The 24257-nt window shown below is 40.0% G+C and overlaps 1 protein-coding gene across 1 annotated transcript in view; it reads left to right on the top strand.

Annotated features, from left to right (window-relative positions):
* Ca-alpha1T (Ca[2+]-channel protein alpha[[1]] subunit T) overlaps positions 1–8222 on the top strand; it is a 126350-nt gene extending 118128 nt beyond the window's left edge. Inside the window, exon 41 of the mRNA XM_070124997.1 lies at positions 349–8222. Coding sequence (XP_069981098.1) covers positions 349–1682 — 1334 coding nt within the window. The 3' untranslated portion in view covers positions 1683–8222. The remainder of the gene's footprint in view (positions 1–348) is intronic.
* Positions 8223–24257: the final 16035 nt, after the last annotated feature.

The following is a 24257-nucleotide window of genomic DNA, read 5'->3' as shown; positions in this document are numbered from 1 at the left end:
GTTGTGGTAGCAGTAGTTATCAAAGATAGAGTTGTGATATCAATCAGTATATTTCTTAACAGTAATAGTCCATCACTGTCTTTGATAATTTATATTTATTATTTGATTACTTGTATGTTCAAGAATATTATTGTCTTCCTCAATTTTATTGCCTTCCTTCTAATAAATTGAATATTCTGCAGTATACAGCATTTTCCTGGAGACAAGACAGCAGCAAAGGAGTAATGGCAACAATAATATAAAAAGTAGCAAAAACTGTAGGTATATACCTCTAGATATTAGATAGTATTGTGTTACCTATTCTGTATAATAGTTACCAATACTTCTTTTCTTTTTACATTTCATCAGATACTCCCCCATCTTCCCCTGGAACTACAGACAAGCAAGGAGAGGCAGCATACACCATCCCAAGTATAAACATTAATGGGATGGGCTATGAAGGAGAGGGGGAACCCTCGACTCCACAACTGCCTCCATTCTCCCATGAATCTGACCTTTACAATCCCAACGTGAAGAAACCATCACCTGATGAACCTGAGAACAAGGTTGCTATCACAGATCTTCGTCAGGTTCCACCGGAGCAGCACCATGGGGGGGCAAGACCTAGGTCAAGCCCTCCTTCACAAGAACATGTAGAAAAAGAGGATGAAAAGGTGGCAACTAGTGCAGCACCTTTAGCAGAAACATGGGAAGGAGATGATGAAATTAGTGGAAGTGAGAGTATTGGGCTGGGACCTAATTCACCAAAGCTTCCAGAACCTGGGAGTCCTTCAACACAGCAGGCTATGAGGCAGTCTCGTTGGTACAACTGCCGAAGGGTAAGTAATGGGGGTGGCCGCAAGGTGAGCTTGGATGACTCTCTCACTCAGTCACTGATGGCCAGCTTTGATGTGCCAGAACTTGGAGGACATTTAGATATGGATTCTACTTCATGCTCAGTGTGCTCTAGTGAAGAAGCATCAGCTAATTCCCACCGGTCATCAGGGCCTTCTCCATTGGCAACTACAACATCTGGACCTTCCACAGCATTGGATAATACACAAGTTCTGAGTCCCTTTCCACAAGTACTTCCACCACCACCAAAAGTTTTTGCTGATGATGATGATGATGATGATGCTACATTGGCATCAAGTACAGACTCTTTTACACTGGAGGGCTGTCCACCTGACTTGCCTTCACCTGATGCTTCCTCTGGTGATGATGCTGGAGGTCTTTCCAAAACTATATCACCACATTCTTCTCCCTCTCCCCATTTATCTTCTCCTCTAAGTGATGCACCTCCTGTTTCATCTAATAAAAACCTTAATATTCAATCATCAAATTCTCAGAGTTCCTCTCTCTCCACACAACTATCACCAACTGCAATTTCAGATCCACTTCCAGCACCACAATCCTCTTCAATGGGTGAACTACCACATTATGTGCATCCATTTAGTTCCCTTGATGAACTAAGAGTTGCAGGGTATGTCCAGGCTTCTTCTCATGCCTCTAGTCTCAGACTGAAAAACTCCCACCCTCCCCACAGTGAGAGTAGCCAGCCTAGGTACACAGAAACCATTGGGTTACAGCTGGGAGTTTCAAAGCGTTCCACATCTCATTCTGGGTCACGTGGATTTCCTGCTGGACAGAAATGTTACATACGTGGACGGAACCAAAGTAGACCCTCTGGCCCCAAGTCCTAGTGGGAACTGTGCTAGTAGGGATTGTGTGCCATCCAAGCTAGTGATTGCCAAAAAAAAAGAAAAAAAAAAAACAATCTGCTCATGAAGTTCTCAGTTGATGTATTTGAGCACTTTGCTATGTGCCAGATGTTACATTATCAAAAGTGTTGCCAAATATATATTAGAATGTATTTGAAGTTACCTATGTTTTTTATATGAAACTCAGTAGTGTATACTGGCTTTAGAACATTTGGTGGTAATGACATATGAGTGATATCATCCCAGAGATTAGGTAAGTTGCAATAGTCAAGAAACTCCAGTTACTGTAGAAAACAAGTGCTTGCAGTGGGTACAGATTTTGCCCAGCTTATCCTAAGATTCATAAACACATCATGGTCATATTCATGTTATTAATTTGTTGAAGTTCTTCATTGTCTCTATTGGGTCATGCATAATAGCAGTTAGTTGCATTAATATTATGTATTGCATTATGACTTGTATTGTGTGTCAGATAAATATATATCAGTGAAGTTGAATACAAAGAGAATAAAACTGGAAAAATGGTGAAGGCTGTATATAGGATGGAAAGTTTATAAAGTTTTATAGTTGTAATATAAGGCAGAGCTGTGATTAGCCATACAAATACTATAAACCAATAATGATAGCTTTATTGAATATGTACAGAAAATATACAGTTATAGAGCAAATAAATTATTTGAGAAAACTATCAAGAAGCCACCAGGGTCCTTTGGCCTTATACCTTCAGCAATATTCTTAGCAGCTAACATTTAAAGGTGACTGCTATTTCTTTACAGTGTGAGGATACAGAATTTGGATTCACTTTTTAATTTATTTTTAGTTGCCTACTACATTTTAATCATTCTTCTAGCTCATTGTTACATATCTACATTACCATAACGTATCCTTTTTATTGAAAATATATTATCAATTTTGTTGTGATTATTTCTTATCAAGTCCAAAGGCTGTATAAACATAAGCAAGCTAATATTGTTTTCTCCTGGTGGCTTTGTACAGACATGGAAACTGAGTGATGCAACTCAGCCCCAAAGCTTGAAGCTTCACATACGGTTAATAAAACAATTAAATATCTTCATTCAGATCTTGGCCATTTTGATGACGGGCAGATGTAATGTATCACCATATATTATCATCTGAACAGTTCAAATCTCGTTCAGACAATCACATTGTAGGGATAGGAGTTATGTCTAGCTGGTGACCATAATGGTGTTCAGTGACCTAAGATTTTTCTTGAGTAAGGTGGTCAGCTTGAGGTGATAAATTCTACATACGAGTTGTTGTTGGTCAATCGTAAGTAGGGCTTCAGTTTTCTGGGTTGTCTTTCTCCTTTTTTCTTGTGAGAAATAGATATATATATAAGCTAAAACAACAGTTGAGAAGCAGAGAAACAATATCAGTTTATTGATAGTTTATAATTTGCTATAAATATAATATAGTTCCAGCAACAGAAAAACAGATTTATTAAATTGATTACAAAGGGACACACATACATGCAAAACCTTTTAACTCAGATGTTGTTTCAGAATGTATATTAGATTCAAGTTATATATTGTTTGTGCCAGAGGCAAGCTGTATTTTCTGTCCATTTTGACTTTTCTGGTACTAAAAAGTTTTGGTAACTGTATCCCTAAGATAGTCACAGTGATTTAAGGTCAATATGCCTTAATCTTGTCATTGTATGGTGCTAGAATATGATTATTGTGGTACAGAACTGATACAGTTACTGAAAGTTCAGAATGGGTAGAGAACAAAGCGTACATCAAGACACTTTGTCTCTTTTTTTTTGTTTGTTATTTATGCATTACAGTCTTGCCCGGGGATCATCACCCCCTGCAAAATGTAGGAAAATATTTAAAATCCGTAGGCCATTTACCTGACAGGACAGTGTTTTATCACTTGAGAAGAAGTATATCAAGTTTTGCCTGTTCTTTGAGTTGAACTTCAAAACATACATTGGCAAATAATTCACAATGACCATAGTAATCATCTAAAGTATCTTTGTGCCATTAAACCTTTTCTTATTTTAAAAAATCATAGAATATCCTAGGTCCAGCCTAAATATTATGATTTTACAGTACTTAATCTCCATTCCTGTTTTAACGTGCACTATAGACAAAAACTTCCCTCATTGGCCATATACCAGCAGATTATCTTTAATCCAAACTTTCACTTTGTATCTGAAAGTTTATCTCTTTCTGTAGCTTTTAACTAATAACTTACTACATTTTGTCCTTTTTGACCTGCCTGAGCCTTACAACTTCTTAGGATGTTCTTAATGAGGTCCTTTTGTATGAACTTTGAGTGTATTGTGGGAGTAAAATTCTCCAGCAAAATGACAAATCTTTCATGACAGCATGGTGACTATGAAGTGATGTCAGTATTTTTACTGTTGTTTTGTTGGTTCATTGAATTAGAAAGGAGAGAAAGTGTAAAAACTTGAACATGACATAATTATGTCTAGCTTGTAAAAGTTACCTTCAGATATTTGGATTATTTGCTGGGATATTTTAAATGAAAAATAATACACTGTACCTCCTTTTTGCATACTATTCATCACTGGAAAACCTTGGTTGGGTTTGTGTAAATTGAAATTTGTTGGCCTATCTTTTATTTTATTAGTGAAATAATGTCTATGGGCAGCAGTCATACTCAGTTATGGTTCATAATTTATCTTGGAATTATTACTGAATATTGCTTTAATAGCAATGTAAGATAATATAATGTACACTGTTGATTGTTTACTATATAGTCTATTTAAACATAATCTGATATTCATAAAATATTTTTTCTCCAATCATAACAATTTACACATATGATTTACATTAGCAAGCCTTACTTCTAATCAAAGGAGTAAATTTCAGCTAACTTTTGTTGTATATTCATATTCTTATGTTGTGCTTTTGGTGTATGGGTGATAGCATAGAGCATTTACAGAAAAAAAAATGCTACCTTACAAAGAATTACAAGATAAAGGTTTTTTCTACAGACCTGTTTATTTACATGCATTTGGATTTTAGATTGATGAATTTCATGCAGATTTATAGCAGTATCATGATGTTTGATTAATAGATGATTATGTTCATGCATTATCATACAACATGTGAATGTTCATGCTTGTGCTTTCCTACATATGTTTGTATATAAATATAGAGCAAGTTTTTTAACCTGTTAACAATTTATCATTGAAAAATGTACTCTGGAAAGTACTGGTGAACATGGACCTGGGTATGGAAAATATTTCTATATTTTTTAATAATGTTAAAATGAATTTTCAGAAACTAGATAAAAAGACATTGACCAAATACCATATGTAAAATATAAACCAGACACCACTTATGCAACAAATGCCACATTTAAACCAGACCATTGATGCATCAAATACCACATACAAACCAGAGACAACACATGCCCCCCCCCCCTGGACGCCTCTGCCACAGACCACAGAAGCATCACCTAGCACATATGAATTATAGACAACAAAGGCAACACACATAAACTAGAGACCACACATGCACCAAAGACAAGATATAAAAAAAAACACACATACACACCACAGACCACATTAACCACAGACCATACTTACACCACAGACCACATGAACTATAGACCACACAGACACCATAGACCACTTATAAACGAAGAGACCACATATGCACCAGAGACCACACAAGCACCACAAACCACATTACATTACACTGTGTATTACGAAGTCATGTTGAGAATTTATTAATAGGAAAATGTAAAGCCGGTCCAAAGATAATCAAGAAACAACTGCTGCCCACAATGGTAAGAGTCAAGTTTTTTTTCTCTTTAACTCCTAAAATCTATGCAAACTACCAAGATATTATTTAACACTGTTAGTCTTGATGACTTGAAAATAAAATATAACATTTGGTGAGTATGGAATAATTTATGTAATAGCCATAAAGTTTCAGAGCAAGTTCAAAGTGACCTTTTTCATATAGGTAACATTATAGATAACTAAAATAATAGAAAAATAAGAAACACATTATCTATTTATTGATAGAAAATATATTACTGACCCAGAAATATCAGGCAAATTACCAAACATCTGCAAGGTGGTCAGCTACTCACAATTTATAGCACATTTCTCTCTTTTCTCATTCAATGGGTTAATATATGGCAGACTGGTGAAAGGCAAGTGTGAATTTTCTTGTTTGTCATTCAATCATCAATAATTGTTAACTTTATAACTTGTCTCTGACTGCTTGATTAGGAGCTTAATTATTTTTCCAAATAAGGTATTTTGTGTTGCATGTCATTCAGATTTGCTAAAAAAGGTATTGTGAAAAACCATGGTGTTATTTTTATGCATTGAAATTGTGCCTTTTACTATGACTCAAACTCTATTGATGGCAAGAAAGGTGAACATAAGTTTTTGAAATCATATTTTTGACTATCCACAGCCTAAGTAAGCTTTCTCATACATGCATCTTTAAACCCTATATGAAGCCAAGAGATTGGATATATGTTACTATAAATATGTGGCATTAACCTAGAGTTTATCTCAAGCAAGACCTTAGCTACTGAGCCAGTGATGACGGCAGTATAGATATTTCATTTTGAATCATGTTTTGTTTCAAAATTATAATTAGTTTATCTCTTTTTCTTAGTTTCTTATTATTGTAAAAGTTATGAGTAGGTGCTGTTCTCATAATTTCTGCCATTCTTCATTTATGAACTCCGTAAATGCCTGAACATGGTTTTTGGAACTGGAGCAATAAATATGTCATTTAGAGATGAGTAGAAGCATTGATACACTTTGTGGTTTGGGAGAAACAATAACTCGTATACATTTATCTCCGCTACATAAGTTTTGTAGCATTGTGATAGAATGAAACGTAATTTTGAAAAGTCTTTTAGTATTAGAATGTTTGTAATATAGACCCTTTTTTTAGTTGACTGATGATCTGTAATAAGTTTTATAGTGTTTTTATCCCTAAGTTAAGAATATGACTGAAATCCTCATATTGTAATTATAAACCTGTTCTTGGTTTAACCAAGTCTGTTGTGTATATTTTTATCATGAAACTTTAGAGAATATAAGTCAGACAGCTGGTTGTGCGAGAAGTGTAATATATCCAGCAGATGAAACATTGTTTTCTTACATTTCATCTTCATCCCTCATAAAGAAAATCCTTTCCATTAGCCAGAACTCTATTCCCTTTTGAGCAAGTCTTTATCATATGCAGGAAACATCCTTCTGACCAGAACCTGTCCCTCCTTCCAAAATCCTTCTTGCTACCCGCATCCTTTTCTATGACTTTCCTTTCCAAGAGAACCCCCCTCAATCTTATCATTTGCTTTATTCCTTAAAAGTAAACTTGTACCGTAGATATATGTCAGAGCTTAATCACCAAACCTATGTATCCTTAAGGTCATTCTTTTCTGAAAGTAAATGTTATCCCATGAATTTATTTTTTCTCTCATCAGAATTCATTACCTCCACAACACTCTTACCCCTTCATTAGAGCATCATATAACCACCAGAGCCTTAAACTCTTCCAACATGATGTCATATCTTCTGAAAATATCTTGCATTATCTACCAGAACCCTTGTAGTTTCACAGAGATGAATGATATTTCCCTGTTAATCTTTTTCATAAATGAAACAGCCTTCCATGTTCATTTTGTTATTATATTTTGTTTTCCATTTTGCTGTCCAGTGAAAGTATTAAATATTTGTTGCAGTCTAGTCTGTAAAAGATCTTCCTAGTGTCAAATAGCTACAAGAAATTGTTGACATTTGTAAATGCAATGTTACTATAGTCACCCTATGAAACTAGACTATCTATAACTTTGCTGTATTTATTTATTACAGTTAATAATTTGCTGAATTTTGGCATTTACCTTACTTCATATACTTCAACTTGGTTTTCTGAAACCTTAGGAATTAGCTCTCATTTTGCACATAATAAATGTCCTAAGTTCATTCCTTCTTATCCTTTTTTGTAAGTAGCTTCTTGTATCATCCCACAACAGGAAACAACTGATCGTCTCCAATACTAACTTTAATAATTTTCTGATGACAACCTTCTTTCTGTGTTGGGATGCTAGATTCCACCGGCACCATCCACTCATATAATTTGCATTTTTCCCATTTGACTCCAAATGCAAACATTAGAAGTCTTGTCAAATACCAAGGACAAAAGCCTTAATGGTTGGTTGGAACTTGGTTGAATGACAATTGTTCCTTTCTTGTTATTCTTAAGCATTGGGTGACTTTCAACATTACAGGGAAAGATATTAATAAATAGAGAAGCTTGTGAACAAACCCTTGCAACTGTAATTTAGTAAAAATTTGATCTGTTTAAATATTTTAGGTATCCATATGTTAAAGTATTAATAGAGGACCTTGTTCACATTCTTCAAAAAAAATCTTTTTTACCTGCATTTTGTCAAGCTCCTCAAAGATGGTTTTTAAATGTTCTGGTCTCACTCATTCTATGATCAGGGACGCTCAGTTTTTACTTCTTACAAAAAATAAATGTAAATAGATTACATTTGTTTTATTATCTTTTGTAATCTCTCAAAAAATGAGCTAAATATTTATATTACTGTCTTGATTCACAGCACAAATACATAATTGCACATTACTGATAATCCCAGAAGCATGACAGGATATTTATTACGTTATTTTCAAAGGAAATATCTACCCAAAAATGGCAAAAAATGGGATTTTGGCTTTTAAGATTTATGCAATTTTAAGACCTTATGGACTTCATAATTATCTGCACAGCTTTCAAGGCCATCACACCTTATTTTTAGTGGGGTTAAAGGTTAATAATGATGTTGCTGGACATCAAAAGTCATATAGCACTATAGAAAGGCGTAGTAGTGAGAGTGAGAGTGAGTGCTTGAGTGAATGGGTTAGGGTAGGGATCAATAAAGGTGATTAGATGAAAGTTGTCAAAGGAAGATATTTGGGATTCTGCAAGGATGTCCATAGGGTGAGGTAGGGATTAGCAGAAAGAGAAAGGGGGGTTTAAAGGCAATTAGATAACAATTTCAGGAGAAATGACAGGAAAGAGAGAATCCAGGGAAGGGGGTTGTTGTGACATAATGGAGCCATGTGATGTTGAGTGAGGTAGTACTGAAGACAAGTGGCATTAAGGAGGGGGCAGCAGTAGCATTCATATTCGTGGTCAAAGAAGAGCCTGGGTTCAGGGAACTGGGAGATTTAAAATCAGCAAGACTAGTTGATAAAGGAGCAAGCCTTTCTGACCCTAATAAAGGTACAAAATCTTCATTACTGGCCATGGTAAGCCTGGAGTATGTTGGGGGGAGAAATGGCCCATCCCTCTGTCCCCTTGAAGGGTAAGGGGCTAGACAACTAAACCATGGCCATGGCACCCCAGGCCATTTATGACTGGGACAAAGTCAGCCTTTTATTCTTTATAGTGGATAGTAGACAGGGTTGAAGAAGAGAAGGAAAAGGAAAGGGGGAGAAAAAAAGACTGCAAAATTAGTTGGGCAAAGAGCTGATGCCTACGCTAGGGGAGACCCCTTACTTTGGGTCTTAGTCTCCATTTTCTAATCCCTCCCACGACAACAATGGGCAAGGGATGGGGGGGGGGGATACCCTATGCAATTTATCACAACCAAAAACTTTTTTTTTTTTTATGTTTTCAAAAATAAATTAATTTGGTCATACTATATCAATATTTTGGTTTTAAATACATATAGTTATTTATTTTTTTGTGTGGGGGTATTTTGTAAAATTTACAAAAAAGTTGTTCCATAAGACAGTTGTATATAGATGTTTCCGACATCTTCCAAAAATTTCAGCTTCCAACAAACCCCCCAAAAATATGAATCTCTTCCACATACTCATATGTATGTTATACAGGGTCAGTTAAGTATAAATTTGTTTTCTCGGTTCGTTATATTTGCATATTTTTGTTTTAATTCATTATTTTTTTCTCAAAATTCAAAAATAACGGTGTGAAAATGTGCAAGTTGTTTTTATAGTTGAATTTAAAATGTATTACTAATTTTAGATGTAACTGAACAGTTCCAACCAATCAAATGTTCCACATTTTACATGGTAACCCAAAAGAACAATAATGGAAAAAAATCATCCAATAGCCAGACAATCATCTTTACTTGTACAGAGTTCTTACACAGCACATTTTACCCACCAGCCAGAATGTTGAAAGAGTACATGAAATAGATAAATTTAAAAATTCCAAGATATGTTTCCTCAGGCATCATACAAAATAGAAGTAAGGACAAACCTTTCACATCTCCCCCAGTCAAAATACTTGCCATACCAAAGGTGAAATAAGTCATGAACCTGTCAACTACATGTCTTCAGTACTATAATCTTTCAATTATTGGGAACAGTATCATCATTATTATTACCTTTGTTAAATCAAGGAGGTAATCTGATTGCTCATATTCATTAATGCGTTAATCTTTTGAGTGATGGATTATATACACGAGAAGTTTCTCAAAGACTGTAATAAAAATTCATGGGTTGGTTGGCCATGGCTTAGAGATTTGTAGAATTAGGAAAAGAACCAAATCAAGATATACAGTTAGGACCTGTTGAAGTAGCCCCAGTAGTAGTAGTAAGTAGAGTAAAGTAGTATTAAGTAAAGTAAAGTAGTTGTAAGCAAAGTGAAGTAGCAGTATTATCAAAAGGGGAGAGGGGGAGTTAACTGAAACCCCAAGTATTTAGTGTAGAAAAGTTATTATGAAAAAAAAAAAAAATCATTGATAGGAGTGCAAACCAGAGGTTTTTATGTGTAGAGGAGAAGACGATATGGGTAGCAAAGGAAAAGACACCATAGGAAAATTTGGGAGTGAACATGTAGATCATCTGAAGCAAAGGGTATAGCGAGGAAGAGGAAGGGTTGGCAGCATGGCAGCGGTAAAGATTGGTGAAGAGAATGGAATGTCTGTTGGTTAATGGTCAAAAAAAAAAAATAATAATTAAAAAAAAAATGTGCTAGACATCAAAGGTCATATAGCATTATGGGCAGGTATTGTCACGAAAAGAGTTGATTAGATATGCTACACAGCAAATGTCAAAAGGGGATATCCGGAGAAAGGATCTGTTGTGGAATCGTGTGTATTCAGGAGGGAATGGAAGGCATAACACATCCTGACTAATCTTTGTCATTGACAGGAAATAAACTGGGGAGATGAAACCACTCCAATACAAGTATTAGGGAGAAAGTGAGACTAGACAGGAAAAGGTTTTCCAGACATGTCAGACAGGATGATTAATGCAACGAGCTTGGGTCTCAAATGTGAATGCAAGAAGGCTTAAATGATCGGAACAACTGTGGAAGGAAATGTTGCCTATTTGTGATTGGAATCATTGTTGGAAGAAGAGGGTATTCTCAGAGTAAAACGCTGTAAGGCCCCCGTCCACATGGGCGACTTTGCTCAATAAAATTTGCCTCTTTGCCAGCAAAGGCTGTCGTGGGCATTTATGCCGGTGTCCAAATGACATTAGTTGAGCAGTCAGAGCCTGGCAGTGATTGAAATAGGATCAAGTGGTGTACGATATTGATGTTATGGCAATTGACTGATGGTAAGACACGATAACTGACAGCTCGTGGGTACTACCGCACAATGTCAGTTCGTGGGTCTGACAGCACCTTCCTCCACATCCACCGATGGACTCGACAAACCGCCGATACTTCGCTAAACATTTGGGGAACTAATACGAAGCTTTGCTCGCCGTTTCTCCATTTCTAACGTCACCAGCCTAAATAAAGTACTCAACAGGTTAACAAGACGGAGGTAAGTAGAAGGATGGGGCCCTGGGGAGGAAGGAGTGGTGTTGAGTGAGATGGCACTGCGGGGAGGAGGTTAAAAAAGGAATAGTAATAAGGGAGTAGGACATTGAAAATTCAGGATGTAAATAATAATGTAATACTCTGTAAAGAGTATTGGGAGAGAGTAAGATAGATTTTTGAAGGTTGGGTAGTGAACTAAAGTGATTTGGGATGGACTGAGCAGAGGATTGCAGTATTTGTATTCTGTCATGATAGAAGGAGAGCCAGGGAACGGGGAACTGGAAAAAGGTGGGGCTACTTCATAAAGGTGCAAACCTTGATGCCCTTCATTGCCCAGCTTTTTATCCTTTCAGGACTACTCGCATGCCTTAGGAAGTGGACAGGAATGGCTGCTGAAGAAAAGGAAAGGGAGAGAATGGTTAAAAAGCGAACTAAATGTGTTAGACTTCAACGGACGTGTAGCATTGCAGGAAGGCATAGTAACGTGTAAGGTAAAGAATGGGATTCGTTAATGATTAACAGCAGTAGGATGGTACTGGATAGGTAAAGCAAGAGCAGATGAGGAAATGGGTTAGAGTAGAGATAAGCAAAAAGGAAATTAGATCAAGTGAAAGATTGAAAGAAGAAAGTGGGATTCGTAAAGATGTCTAATAGTAGGGAGGTCCGGGAAGGGAGGATAAGTGATGGAAAGCAGATATAGGGCTGTAATAAAGCATAGACAGGTTATTAGACTGTATGGGACTGAAAGAGGAACACTGGGATGGATGAGAACTTGACATGAGATGGAAGGCGGTTGTGGGCAATACGCAAGCGGGCAAGATAAAATGGGGCTGACCGAGAGGAAAGTGATAGTTCTACAGTATATGGTTTATTGACGAGAAGATCTGACCAGAAAAACTACCAGAGGACAAAGGCCTTACATAAGAATAATAATCAGTGGTTGGGATACGGGATTGGCGCGATAGGGAAACAATGCCTGCTCATTGTTGGGGACATGAGTGGGCCACTAGCAAAACCTGTGGCACTTAGTCGGGTAGAACTAGTCGGGTAGAACGACCAATCCTAAATCCTACGGACAAGAGGGATGGCCAAGTGCATATGAGAGATAATGAGTTACTGAAGTCAGTTAATGGTTAAAAGCGAAATGAATGTGCTAGACATCTAAGGTCTTATAGCACTATAGGAAGGTATAGTTAAGGCAGATGGCAGGTGATAGTTGCTACACGTCAACTATCTAGAGTAATATTGAAAGATTAAAGATGGGGGTAAGTGAGTTGAGGGAATTGGTTATGGTGGTTTAGGTAAGGGAATTAGATCAAGTGAAGGATATTTATGCGTCTGAGGAAGGAGAACAGGTTCTCAAGGCAGAAGCGTTGAGATTCTGTAATGATGTCTAATATATTGGGAGGTCGGTGAAGGGAGGGTAGGTGGGGGAAAGTAGAGGTGCGGGCTGTAGTAAAGCGTGGATAAGACAACAGAATGTGTGGAACTGAAAGACGGACATAGGGACGGATCAGTGAGTGACATTAGATGAGCGTGTGTTAGGCAGGTGTGGCTAATACGTTAGCGTGCGAGGGCCTTCTCCTAACGTCTGTTCTGGTGAAATGGAGCTGGCCAAGAGGAGATTCATGGTTTTACAGTATGTAATGTATTATTGTGGAGGCTTGACCAGAAAGATTGCCATTGGGTATACAAGTAGGTTTTAAAGTGGGAGTAATAATCCGTGGCTGGAATATGTGAGAAGCGTGGTTGGTGTGATGTGGACATGGCTGGCACCCAACAAAATCTGACACAGTAATGGCGTGTGGACATGTAGAACAACCAGCTCTGGATCTTACAGACAAGGGGATTGGTCAGGTGCATAGACTTTGAGGGTTAATGAGTTACGGGACACTAGATTAAGGAGGGAGGTTGTATTTGAAAGTGCGATTTGGGAAGGTTACTGCGAATCCAGCTCCTGGCGTGGATTTGGACATGAATGAATGAATGCTGGAGGAATGAATGGAGACATGGTCAAGGAAATGAGTGAGGAAGATAGAGGGGGGATATCTAATTTTGAGGGGTCAGGGAAAACAGAGGACCAAATACGGGGGTAAGGTATAAGCCATGGAGGAATGGGATGGGCAGAGGTGGGGAAAAGGGGGAATGGGAGAGGAGGGTATCTATGTGTACAGAGAAAGGAGTAGGTAAACGTGGAGAAGAGGTAAAGGTAGGAAGCAGGGTTTGTGGGAGAGTTAGTTGGTAAGGTAAAGGTGGAATCGGAGAGAGAGAAGGACTCGACGTCGAGAGAGGGATGGCACGCCAGACTCAGTATACAGGCTCTCAAATAGATAGGAGCGGAAGGCGCATAGGGCTAAGCGAACTGCAGCGATAGATTGTATCAAGGTGAGCAAGAAGGGAGGTTGAGGCAGAGAAGTAGATATGGCGTCTATAATCTTGAATGGAGAGGATCAAGGGAACATGAAGATGGAGGAGAGTTTTGTGATCTGAGTCCTAGGATATGTGGGGAGGAGTTTGTAAGATTCGGAGGCGGCGTTGAGCTTTTTCTTTAATGTACAAGATAAGGTCGCGCCAGGACAATTTGGAGTCAAATATAACGCCAAGGAATTTTCCAGGAGAACAGTATTAGAGCGGAGCGTTATATAAGAAGATTGGGGGTTGGGGACCTATACGTGATCGAGAGAAAAGGATGGAGAAAGACTTGGAGGTAGAGAAGCATAAGCTATGGTTAGTGGCCCAAGAAGATACTTATGTTATTGCAGACTGAAGGAATTGACAGAGATCTGGTATGGATGTGCCCGAGGCGTAAATGGTTAAGTCATCAACAAATAGTGATGCCCGGGCTCCCGGTGGTAGGACTGAGACAGTGTCATTTACAGCAAGAAGGAATGAAGTGGTACTAAGCACACTTCCATGTGTGCTTAATAGGGAGTAGGAGGAATATGAGCAGGAGGGGGATGGATATTGGCAGTCGCTTTGAGTGTGGAGGGATCATAAGTTGTGGGATTTTGTGTCTCAAGCATGTAGAACAGGTGGATGGAGAGTTTTGTGAGACAAATATTTTCTTATGAGGGGAAGAAGAGGAGACTGGTGTCTGAGGAATAAAGGAATAGGTATGTGGGTGTGAGTGTGCAGTAGGGGAAGAACGGGGGAGACGTTTAGTCTGCTGCGGGTAGTGCGGGGAGGGAGAGGGGACGATGTTGGGGCAGTAGTTGAGATTGGAGTGTCTGAGTTTAGAGTAGCAAGAGAATTTGACTGGGGGAGGTAGAATGTGGGGAAGTAGGTAGGTATAGGGGAGGGTGTAGGAACAGGAGGGCAGAGCAAACGACATTACTGGAATAGGGAGTATAAGGGAAACCCTGTGGGTGTGCTTTCTGTCTGATTTAACATAGAGTGAGACCATTTTTGTATTTGAGAGTTGCTACCTCAGACTCAAACTTGTAAGTGGAACAGCCTCTATATTATGGGGGCTGCCGCAGTTAGCACATGTGCGTGTTTGTGCAGGGCAATTTGATCTGTTATGACCTGGTTGGGCACATAGGGGGTATCGATCTGTGGAATGGCAGTGTTTGGCAGGATGTCCAAATCGCCAACAGTTTTGACAATGACGGGGAGGAGGTTGATATGGTCGAACAGGGAGGGATTGTCCAGCAATGTAGATATGAAAGGGAAGGTCATGTGTGCGGAAAGGAATTTTGGAAATGTTGATCGGTTGCTTTCGATGACCTCTAGGAGGAATGGTGCAGCAATGTACTGAATTAACGTCTTGGCCGAGTAAGTCTTTTCCACACACTGACCAATCTGCTATCGACTGGGCAATTTGCCGGGGAGAGAGAGACAATTCCGGTATAAGTATTAAGAGTTGGAGGAGGTTCTGCAGGAATGGGGTTGCCAGAGAGATCATTTAGATTTGTTAATGCTATAGCTTCACTTTCAGACAGACTGTTACGAGACAGGAGCGATAGCGTCGGGTACAGAAGGGGACTCTGCCAACTTGTTTTTGGAGGCATTGTTGAAAGAGAAGAGTGTTGCCTGAGTATGGAGCTGTAGAAGGGATCACGAAAAATCGGTCCCAATTAGCTGGGCTAAATAGAGTATTTAAGGTATTTGTAGGGTTGGTGGTGGTCGGTCGGGGACGTGTGGACGAGGGACTATTGTTGAGGGGGTTAGTATTACGGAACGATGGAGAATTAGGCTGTAAGGTAGTATTAAGGGAGGATGGGGTGTTTGATGAAGAAGGTTGTAGGGATAGAGGTGATGAAGTTGAGGAAGTTAGGAGTGTAGGAATATCTTCTGGAGATTGAGTCTCGGTTTAGGTGGGTAATGCACTAGTAGGCACTGAGGAGTGGGTAGTAGTTGTAGTGTTCAGAGTCGTGGTCAAAGAAGAGCATGGGGTGGGGAAGCTGGGAGAGTTTGAATTGGTGGGGCTATTTAATAAAGGGGCAAGCCTCATTGCCTCTAACAGGGGTATTACGTCTTCACTACTGGCCATAGGAAGCCTTGACTATGTTGGGGAAATAAACAGTCCACCCCTCAATGTCCCCTTGAGGGATAAGGGCTAGACAACTAAAACAGGCCCATGGTTCCTGCAGGCCGTTCAGGATTGGCACAAGGTCAGCCTTTCATCCTTTCTGCACGGCTCTTACACCTTAGGAAGTAGATAGTAGGGGTTGCAGAAGGGACGGAAACGAAAGAGTAGGAGAGAGAAAAGACCATGCAAAATTAGTTGAGTCGAGGGCTGAGGCCCAAGGCAAGGGAGATCCCGGCATTGGGTCTGTCTCCGTCTCCTAACCTCTCCACGACAACAACGGGCAAGGGGTTGGGGGGTATGAAAATCAGTGAAAATCGTGAAATAGGAGGAAGAAAGGAAGAGCATTCGTTTTAAGGCGAAAAAGATACTAAAATTGCATGGTATTTTCTTCTACCCCTTCCTTTTCCTTCTCTTCATCCCCTTCCTAAGGTGTGAGAGCCGTGTTGAAAGATGAAAGGCTTGCTTTGTGCCAGTTCTGAACGGCCTCCGGAAGTAATGTGCACGGTATTTCCTAGCCTTGCCCTTACCCCTTATGGGGAACCCTGAGGGGTAGACAGTTTCGTTACCCCAGTTATTTCAGCTTACTATGGCTGATTTTATTTTATTATTATTATTTTTTTTTTTTTTTTTTTTTTTTTTTTTTTTTTTTTTTGTTTTTTTTTTTTTTTTTTTTTTTTTACTCGTGCCCCTTCATCAACTAGCCTATATAAATTTGGTTTCTCTGCTTTCCCGACCTCTGCCTATCCTTTAACCACGGCTCCGATCACAGATTCTAATACCTCTTCGGCGTTTGCTGCCAACTTTATCCATTCTTTATCTATCATCTGCCCGTGCCCCCCCCCCCCCAACCGTTGCTCGTTGTTGGGAGAGGGAGGGCGTAGTAGACCCGTAAGGAAGAGATATTGGAGAGAATGTAAAATCTGAGGAGGAAGGGGAAAGTGTGGCGCAAAGGACACCACTGGAGTAGGGAGTAAGCGGAAAAATAACGACATGCTTCCTATCTGGCCTTGCATAAAGTGAGGCCAAGTTTGAATCTGAGAATTGTCACCTCAAACTAAAACTTGTAGGTAGGGCAGACCCTGTTAAATACATTATGGGAGCTGCTACAATTGGCACACGTATATGATGCTTAGCAATTTGAACGATCGTGACCAGGTTGGGCATGTACAGGGCATCGGGCTGTAAAGTGTTTAGTATGGTGGCCAAGACGCCAACATTTTTTTTACATTGATAGGGGGATGCTAAATTGATATGGTCAGACAGAGAGACTTTGCCATTTCATGGTAGGGGGGGAGGCTCATGTCTACGGATAGTAAGCATGGCAATATTGGTTTGAAAATAAATGTGCTAGACAAAGTATTACATCGGAAAGGGCAAAGGAGAGTTAAGGATTACGATAAAATGTGTTAGATGTAAAAGGGATAGTATGGTAGTGAAAAGGAAAAGAAAGAGAGCAAGTGAACTAGAGCAAAAATTAGTAGAAAGGGGAGGGTTAAGAGTTAGGGCGATTATGTGAATTGTAGTGTATCTGTCACTCGGGAAGATACAGGAAAATGTTCAAGGAAGAATAATTATAGCTGTTGAAAAGCAAGAGGAGAATCCGGGGAGAGGGGAAGGTGTTAGATGTCAAATTCTAGAGGGTGTTATAGGAAAGTATGGTAACGAAAAGGGAAATGAAGGAAGTAGATGAAGTAGAGCAGGGATTATTAAAATATGAAAGGTTAAGGAGGTAGAGCAATTAAGTGAATTGCATTGCATCTCTGGGTGGAGAAGGAATAGGGATAATAGACACTGATAACGGTAGATATGGTTGTCTTAGTAGCTGAGGATTAGGCATCTGAAGGTTGAGATAAAGGATCAGGAGTAGGTAGAGTAGTGGCTGGGGGTTCGATAGGGAAGGTGGGGTCTGGAGAAGGATATTGTGATCAAAGAGATTCACGTGTGTATCAAGGAGGAAGTGGGAGGGATAGTGGGGCAGGATGGGGTTTTGGGGTGGGGGGGTTGGTATGGGTGGTTGAGAGGATGAGGTATGTGGAAAAGATTTTTTTTTTTTTTTTTTTTTTTTTTTTTTTTGGGGGGGGGGGGGGTGAGTATTTTGGGAAGGGATAGATATATGGACTAGAGCAACTGAGTGAATTGCAGTGTATCTGTGATTGGGGAGGAATAGAGGACATTGTTCAAGGAAAACAGAGGTGGCTGTTGGAGAAGTAGGAGAATAATCGAGGGGATGAGAAAAGGGAACTGGGGAATGTGGTGAAGCATCAAGAAGATTGTCACAGGGAAGGTGTCTGGAGAAGGGCAATGTTGTGAGAGGGAATTCGTGTGAGTATTCAAGTGGGAACGATAGAGAGGGTGGGGTATGTTGGGAGGGTGTAGGAGGAACAATGGTGGAGGGAACTTGAGAAGAATGGATATTTGCAAATACTTTAAATGCAGGAGGCATAGGAACAGAGGGATTGGAGTGTTCCTTTTAGGTCATCTTTAGGAAGTTTTAGATGTCTTCAAGGGTTTCTGGAGGGGAGTTGGGTCGAGAGGACTGAGAAACAATGGTTCTCTTATGAGGAGGAGAAAAGGATAGATTATTTGAGGAATAAAAGAAGAGGTGGAAGGTGTAGGAGAGGGTGGAGTGGAGCCGTTTAGGTTGCCTGGTACAACAAATAAAGTGAGGAGGAGAGGTAGGTATCGGGGAAGTGGTAGAGATTGGAATATCTGGATTTAGAATGGAAAACGAATTTGACTGGTGAATAGGGTAAGTAGGTGTAGGTCATCAAGGGAAGCTAATCTTCGCAATATTGACGTGGGATTTACGCTGCCCTCTGGGAGGAATAGTGTAACACTGTACTGTCACTGCATCATATTCAGCAAAGCAGGAAAGTTGGTCATTTTCAGTCTGACCAGTCCTTGTCATACATGGGACAAGCATTTGGGGGAATACAGACAGTTCTAGTACAAGTATTAAGAGAGGGGTGAGGTTCGGCAGGAATGGGTTTGCCAGTAAGGTCAGTTAGGGTAGATAGTGAACGAGCTTGGGATTCAGATGTAACTGCGACAAGGCATGAACGATTAGAGCGACTGCGAAAGGTAACCTTACCTACTTGTTTCTGGAGGCACTACTGAAAGAGAAGGGTGTTCTCAGAATAGAGGGCTGTGGGGAGAATCACAAAGAAGTGATCCCACTTGGCTGGGCCAAAGTGAGTACTCAGAAGGTTTACAGAGGTTGAGACTGTAGAAGGATGAGAGCGAGAGGAAGATGAGGTGGCATGTAGGGGAAGACAATAAGAATGAAGAATAGTAATAAGGGAAGAGGGGGTAGACAAAAGGACTGTGCAGCAGGAGATGGAGAAAATGTTGGGAGAGAGGAAGGGGTGCTTTCTAGAGGTTGAGTAATAACCTGGGTTAGTGTTTTGTAATGAATAAAGTTGTCAGTAAGCGTTGAAGAGGGGGTATTAGTATCAGTGGTCGAAGCCGTGGTCAAAGAAGGGGCAGGGAGCGGAAAACCATCAAAATCAAATTTAGATAGGCTAGTTGATGAAGGGCCAAGCCTTAATAAAGCCCTTGTTATGGGTAAAGAATCTTCATCATTGGCCATGGTGAGCCTGAATCAAATGGGGAAAAGAGTCCCCCATAAGGGATAAGGGCTAAGCAATTAACCAAGGGAATACCGTACTCATGGCTCCCGGAGGCCATTCATGTGTAACACAAAGCCGGCCTTTCATCCTTTCAGCACGGCTCTCACACCTTAGTTATGGGATAGAAAGGAATGAAGAAAATACGTTAGAGGAAAGGAGAGAAGAAAAAACCAAGTAAAATTAGTTGAGGCAAGGAATGAGGTCCAAGGCAGGGGCGATCCACTACACTAGGTCTCAGTCCTCATCTCCTAAGCCCTCCCATGACGGCAATGAGCAAGGTATTGAGGTTTTTCCCCTCCTGCTTTTTCGTTTCCGTCCCTTCTCCAACCCCTTCTACCATCCACTTCCTAAAGTTCGAGAGTCGTGCTGAAAGGATGAAAGGCTGACTTGGTGCCAGTCCTTGACGGCCTGAGGGAGCCATTTGCATGGTATTCCCCTCCTTTATTTGTCTAGCCCATACCCCTCAAGAGCGACCCTGTGGGGTGGACTGTTTCTTTCCCCAACATGGCCAATAATGAAGTTATACCCTTGTTAGGGGCAATGAGGCTTGTCCCTTCATCAAATAGCCCCACCAATTCAAACTCCCGGTTCCCCCACCCCATGCTCTCCTTTGACCACAACTCGGAACACTGCAACTTTTACCCACTCCTCAGTGCCTACTAGTACATTACCCACCCAAGTCAAGACTCAGTCTACAGGACACATTTCTACTCTCCCAACTTCTACACCCACAACCTTCTTGACCCATCCTCCCTCACTACTACTTTACAACCTTATTGTCCAACTCTCCGTAATGCTACCTTCCTCAGCAATACTCCCTCTTCCACACGTCCCTGTCCTTCTACCACCCTCATCTCTACAAATATCATATCTATTATATTTAGCCTAGCTAAATGGGACCGATTTTCGTGATCCCCCTTCCCTTTCAACAATGTCTCCAAAAACAAGTAGGTAAAGTCCCTTTCCGTAGCCGACCCGATCATTCCTGACTCATTATACTTACATCTGAAACTGAGGCTATAGCATTATCAACTCACTCACTCTCATAAAATCCATACCCTCAACTAACCCCCTTGTCTGCAAAATTCAAGACTGGTTATTTCACCTGTACACACAATACAAAACTATAAAATTTTGCTGGGTACCTAGCCATATAGGAGTACCAGGTAATGAAAGAGCAGACACTCAAGCTCGCTCAGCCACTAAGTCCACATATCATAACCCCAATTTCTCAAAAATCCCAGCCATAGATTATTATCCTCATTTTAAAACCTTTCTTTATACACAACAAACCTACTGGACAAGTCTTACCACCAATAAATTACATTCAATAAAACCAACAATCTCTTCCTGGTCAACTTCCTTCCATAAAAACAGACGCTGGGAAACAGCCCTAGCCCGTTTACGCATCGGCCATACACAGCCTACCCACACATACCCCATGTCACGATCAGACCCACCCCTATGTTCCTCCTGTAATGTTCCCATTTCAGTTTCACACATCCTGCTTTCATGCCCACGTTTTACCACAACCCAAACAGCTGCTTTTCCTCATCTATCTTCCCTACAACGACCTCCCAACCTATCAGATATCCTAATGAAATCCCATACTTTCTATATAGAAAACCTAATCTCCTTCCTCAAAAACATACACATCCTCCATTTGATGTAATCCCCTCCCTTTTATCCTAATTTAACCAAATCACGCACTCCTTCACCTCTACCCAACTATATTAATCCTTTAAATAACATACTACTACTCCATAACCACTAACGTATAACACCTAACTAACAACTCATCCCTATCCCTACCCTATACAGTTAATTATATCTCCTATAGTGCTACATGACCTCCAATGTCTAGCACATTAATTTCACATCTAACCATCAACTTAAGTTAACTTATAGCATTATGATCTCTAACTGATCCCTCTAGCAACCCCAATCCTGCAGAACCTCATACTTGTACCAGAACTGTCTCTATCTCCCCAGCAAGCTGCCCTATGGATATCAATTGGTCAGATTGTGGAGAATACTTACTCGGCTGCCTCAAAGACCGTGGTGTGATATCAGTACAGAGCTACTCCATTCCTCCTAGAGGTCATCGAAAGAACCATTGCCAAAATTACTTTCCGTAGACATGACCTTCCCCTTCATATCTACATTGGTGGACAATCCCTCCCTGTTCGACCATATCAACCTCCTCCCTGTCAATGTCAAAACTGTTGGCGATTTGGACATCCTGCCAAACACTGCCGGTCCACAGACCAATGCTCCATATGTGCCCAGCCCGGTTATAACTGATCAAACTGCTCTGCACAAACATGCACATGTGCTAACTGCGGTGGCCCCCATAATATAGAGGCTGTCCCACTTACTAGTTCGAGGTAGCAACTCTCAAATACAAAAATGGTCTCACCCTACGTTAAACCAGACAGAAAGCACGTCGACAAGGTTTCTCTCTTACTGCCTACTCTAGTAATGTCGCTCGCTCTACCCCTCCCTCTCCACCCCAAGATGTTCCTACACCCTTCCCAGTACCTACTTGCTTCCCCACTTCCATTTCTATCTCCTATCTTCCCCAGTCAAATTCTTTTGCCACTAAATCCAAGCACTCCAATCTCAACTCAGGCCCCAACACCGTCCCCTCTCCATCCCTGCACTACCCACAGCAGACAGATTGAATGTTCTACCCCTTCTCCTACCACACACACACCTCCACCTACCTTTACCTTACTCCTCAGACACCAGTCTCTTTTTCCCCTCCTTAGAAGAAGTCCTTTGTCTCACAAAACTCTCCAACCAACTCTACTGCAGAAACTATGGAAGATATTCAAAACTATATGCTCGAGACAGAATTCCACAACTCATGCTCCTCCACACTCGTGATTGCCTATATCCATCCTCCTCTTACTCATATTCCCCCTTCACCCCTTCCTCCTCCTACTCATATTCCCCCTACACCCCTTCCTCCTACTCCCTCGCAACACAAACCATCCCCCTCAACTCCAACATCTACATTAACCATCCCCTCTATCTCTCCCACTCCCCCCCTGGATATACACGTGATTCCCTTATGTCACAACTATGCCCTTCTCCAGATCCTCCAGATCCTCCACCTCCTGATACCACACACACACCCCTCTAATTCCTTATCCCACCCCCTAGCTCATGTACCGTATACATTATCACTCATAAATCAACTAAGATATAGCTCTCCTACATTGGAATATTCGCAGTTTCCAGTCTCACAGACCACACCGTCATATCCTTTCTTATAATCCATCTATTATCTCCTTTCTGTCTTGACAGCCTGTTCTCCTTCGTCACGCATACATATCCTTCACTTGATCTAATTCCCTTACCTAAAACACCATAACCCATTCACACATTAACACCTTTATCCATCTTTAACCTTTCAAATATTACTCTAGATGGTTGATGCACGGCAACTATCACCCATCACCACCCTTTATTATACTTTCTTGTAGTGCTGTATGACCTTAGATGTCTAGCACATTTATTTTGCTTTTAACCATTAACTATTAATCTATCAGGGTATTAACATGATTTATATGATTCAAATTTCATTTTATCATTCTTACATAGATATGTATATATTGCACTTAAAAGTTCTTTTCTTGTTCTCTCCATACTTTCTGCAATGAATGCATATATTTCAGTACATCACATGGGTGTGTACCCAATTAGTTCTTTTCTTAAGGGGTCTAATCTTAACATGAATTTACTGTGTTTCAAATTTAGCAATATACTCTAAACTTCTACCTTTCTTTGTTTTATTTTCCCAACATTTAATTTACAGCTTTCTTTCATTGACAAATTTTCCAGAGTATAACTTCACTGCCAATTCAATTAAATCCACAAGTGCATACAGTATATACATGTGTCCATTCGTAAATGTACATACATAAAGTGAAAATATAGAGCCAAAAGCATTTGATAGATGCTTTATGGGATATTGTATTTTGTATCACAATGCAGAAAGCTGGCATTTGCCATGTGAGTGATATTTGTTAATACAGGTACTTATTGATTTCTTTGAAACTCCATCTGTAGTGTGCACTACTGTGTATATTATAGGGTCTGTAAAACAACAATTAACAGTTCCCAGGAAAACTCTTATTTCCTATTACCTAATTTTAGCAGGCTCAATAAATATGGCTCTAACCTCTGATGGCAAGGGAAATGAGGGAGTGGGGCTGATTTTCCTCTAAAATATTCTCCAGCATTACAGATTGTCACACTTATACTTTGCTTATTGACTGATACCACAAGATACAGAAACAGAAGATGCAATACATGAGATTTTACTCTCATTTCTTTCCTAACAAAGATTTGATTTGCTGGACATGGACTTTTCTAGCAATAGAAGCTAAGACTTTCAAGTACTACCAGATAAAGTTCTTTCTATATTATTTCTTGTTATGCTAACCTGTGCTAATTTCATACATAAAATTTAAAATGTAGGAATTTCCCTGGAGTACATATTGAATCCTATACTGATAGAAAATCACTGAAGAAATAACAGATCTACATTTCTCCCTTAGAGCGACTGCTACTATTACAAGTTAATCATAAGGGTATTCTGATAGTTTTGATCATG

This window comes from Penaeus vannamei, chromosome 9, assembly GCF_042767895.1.
Source record: "Penaeus vannamei isolate JL-2024 chromosome 9, ASM4276789v1, whole genome shotgun sequence".
NCBI lineage: Eukaryota > Metazoa > Arthropoda > Malacostraca > Decapoda > Penaeidae > Penaeus > Penaeus vannamei.
Note: the sequence above shows the minus strand (reverse complement) of the source record. Positions and strands in the feature narration are given on the sequence as shown.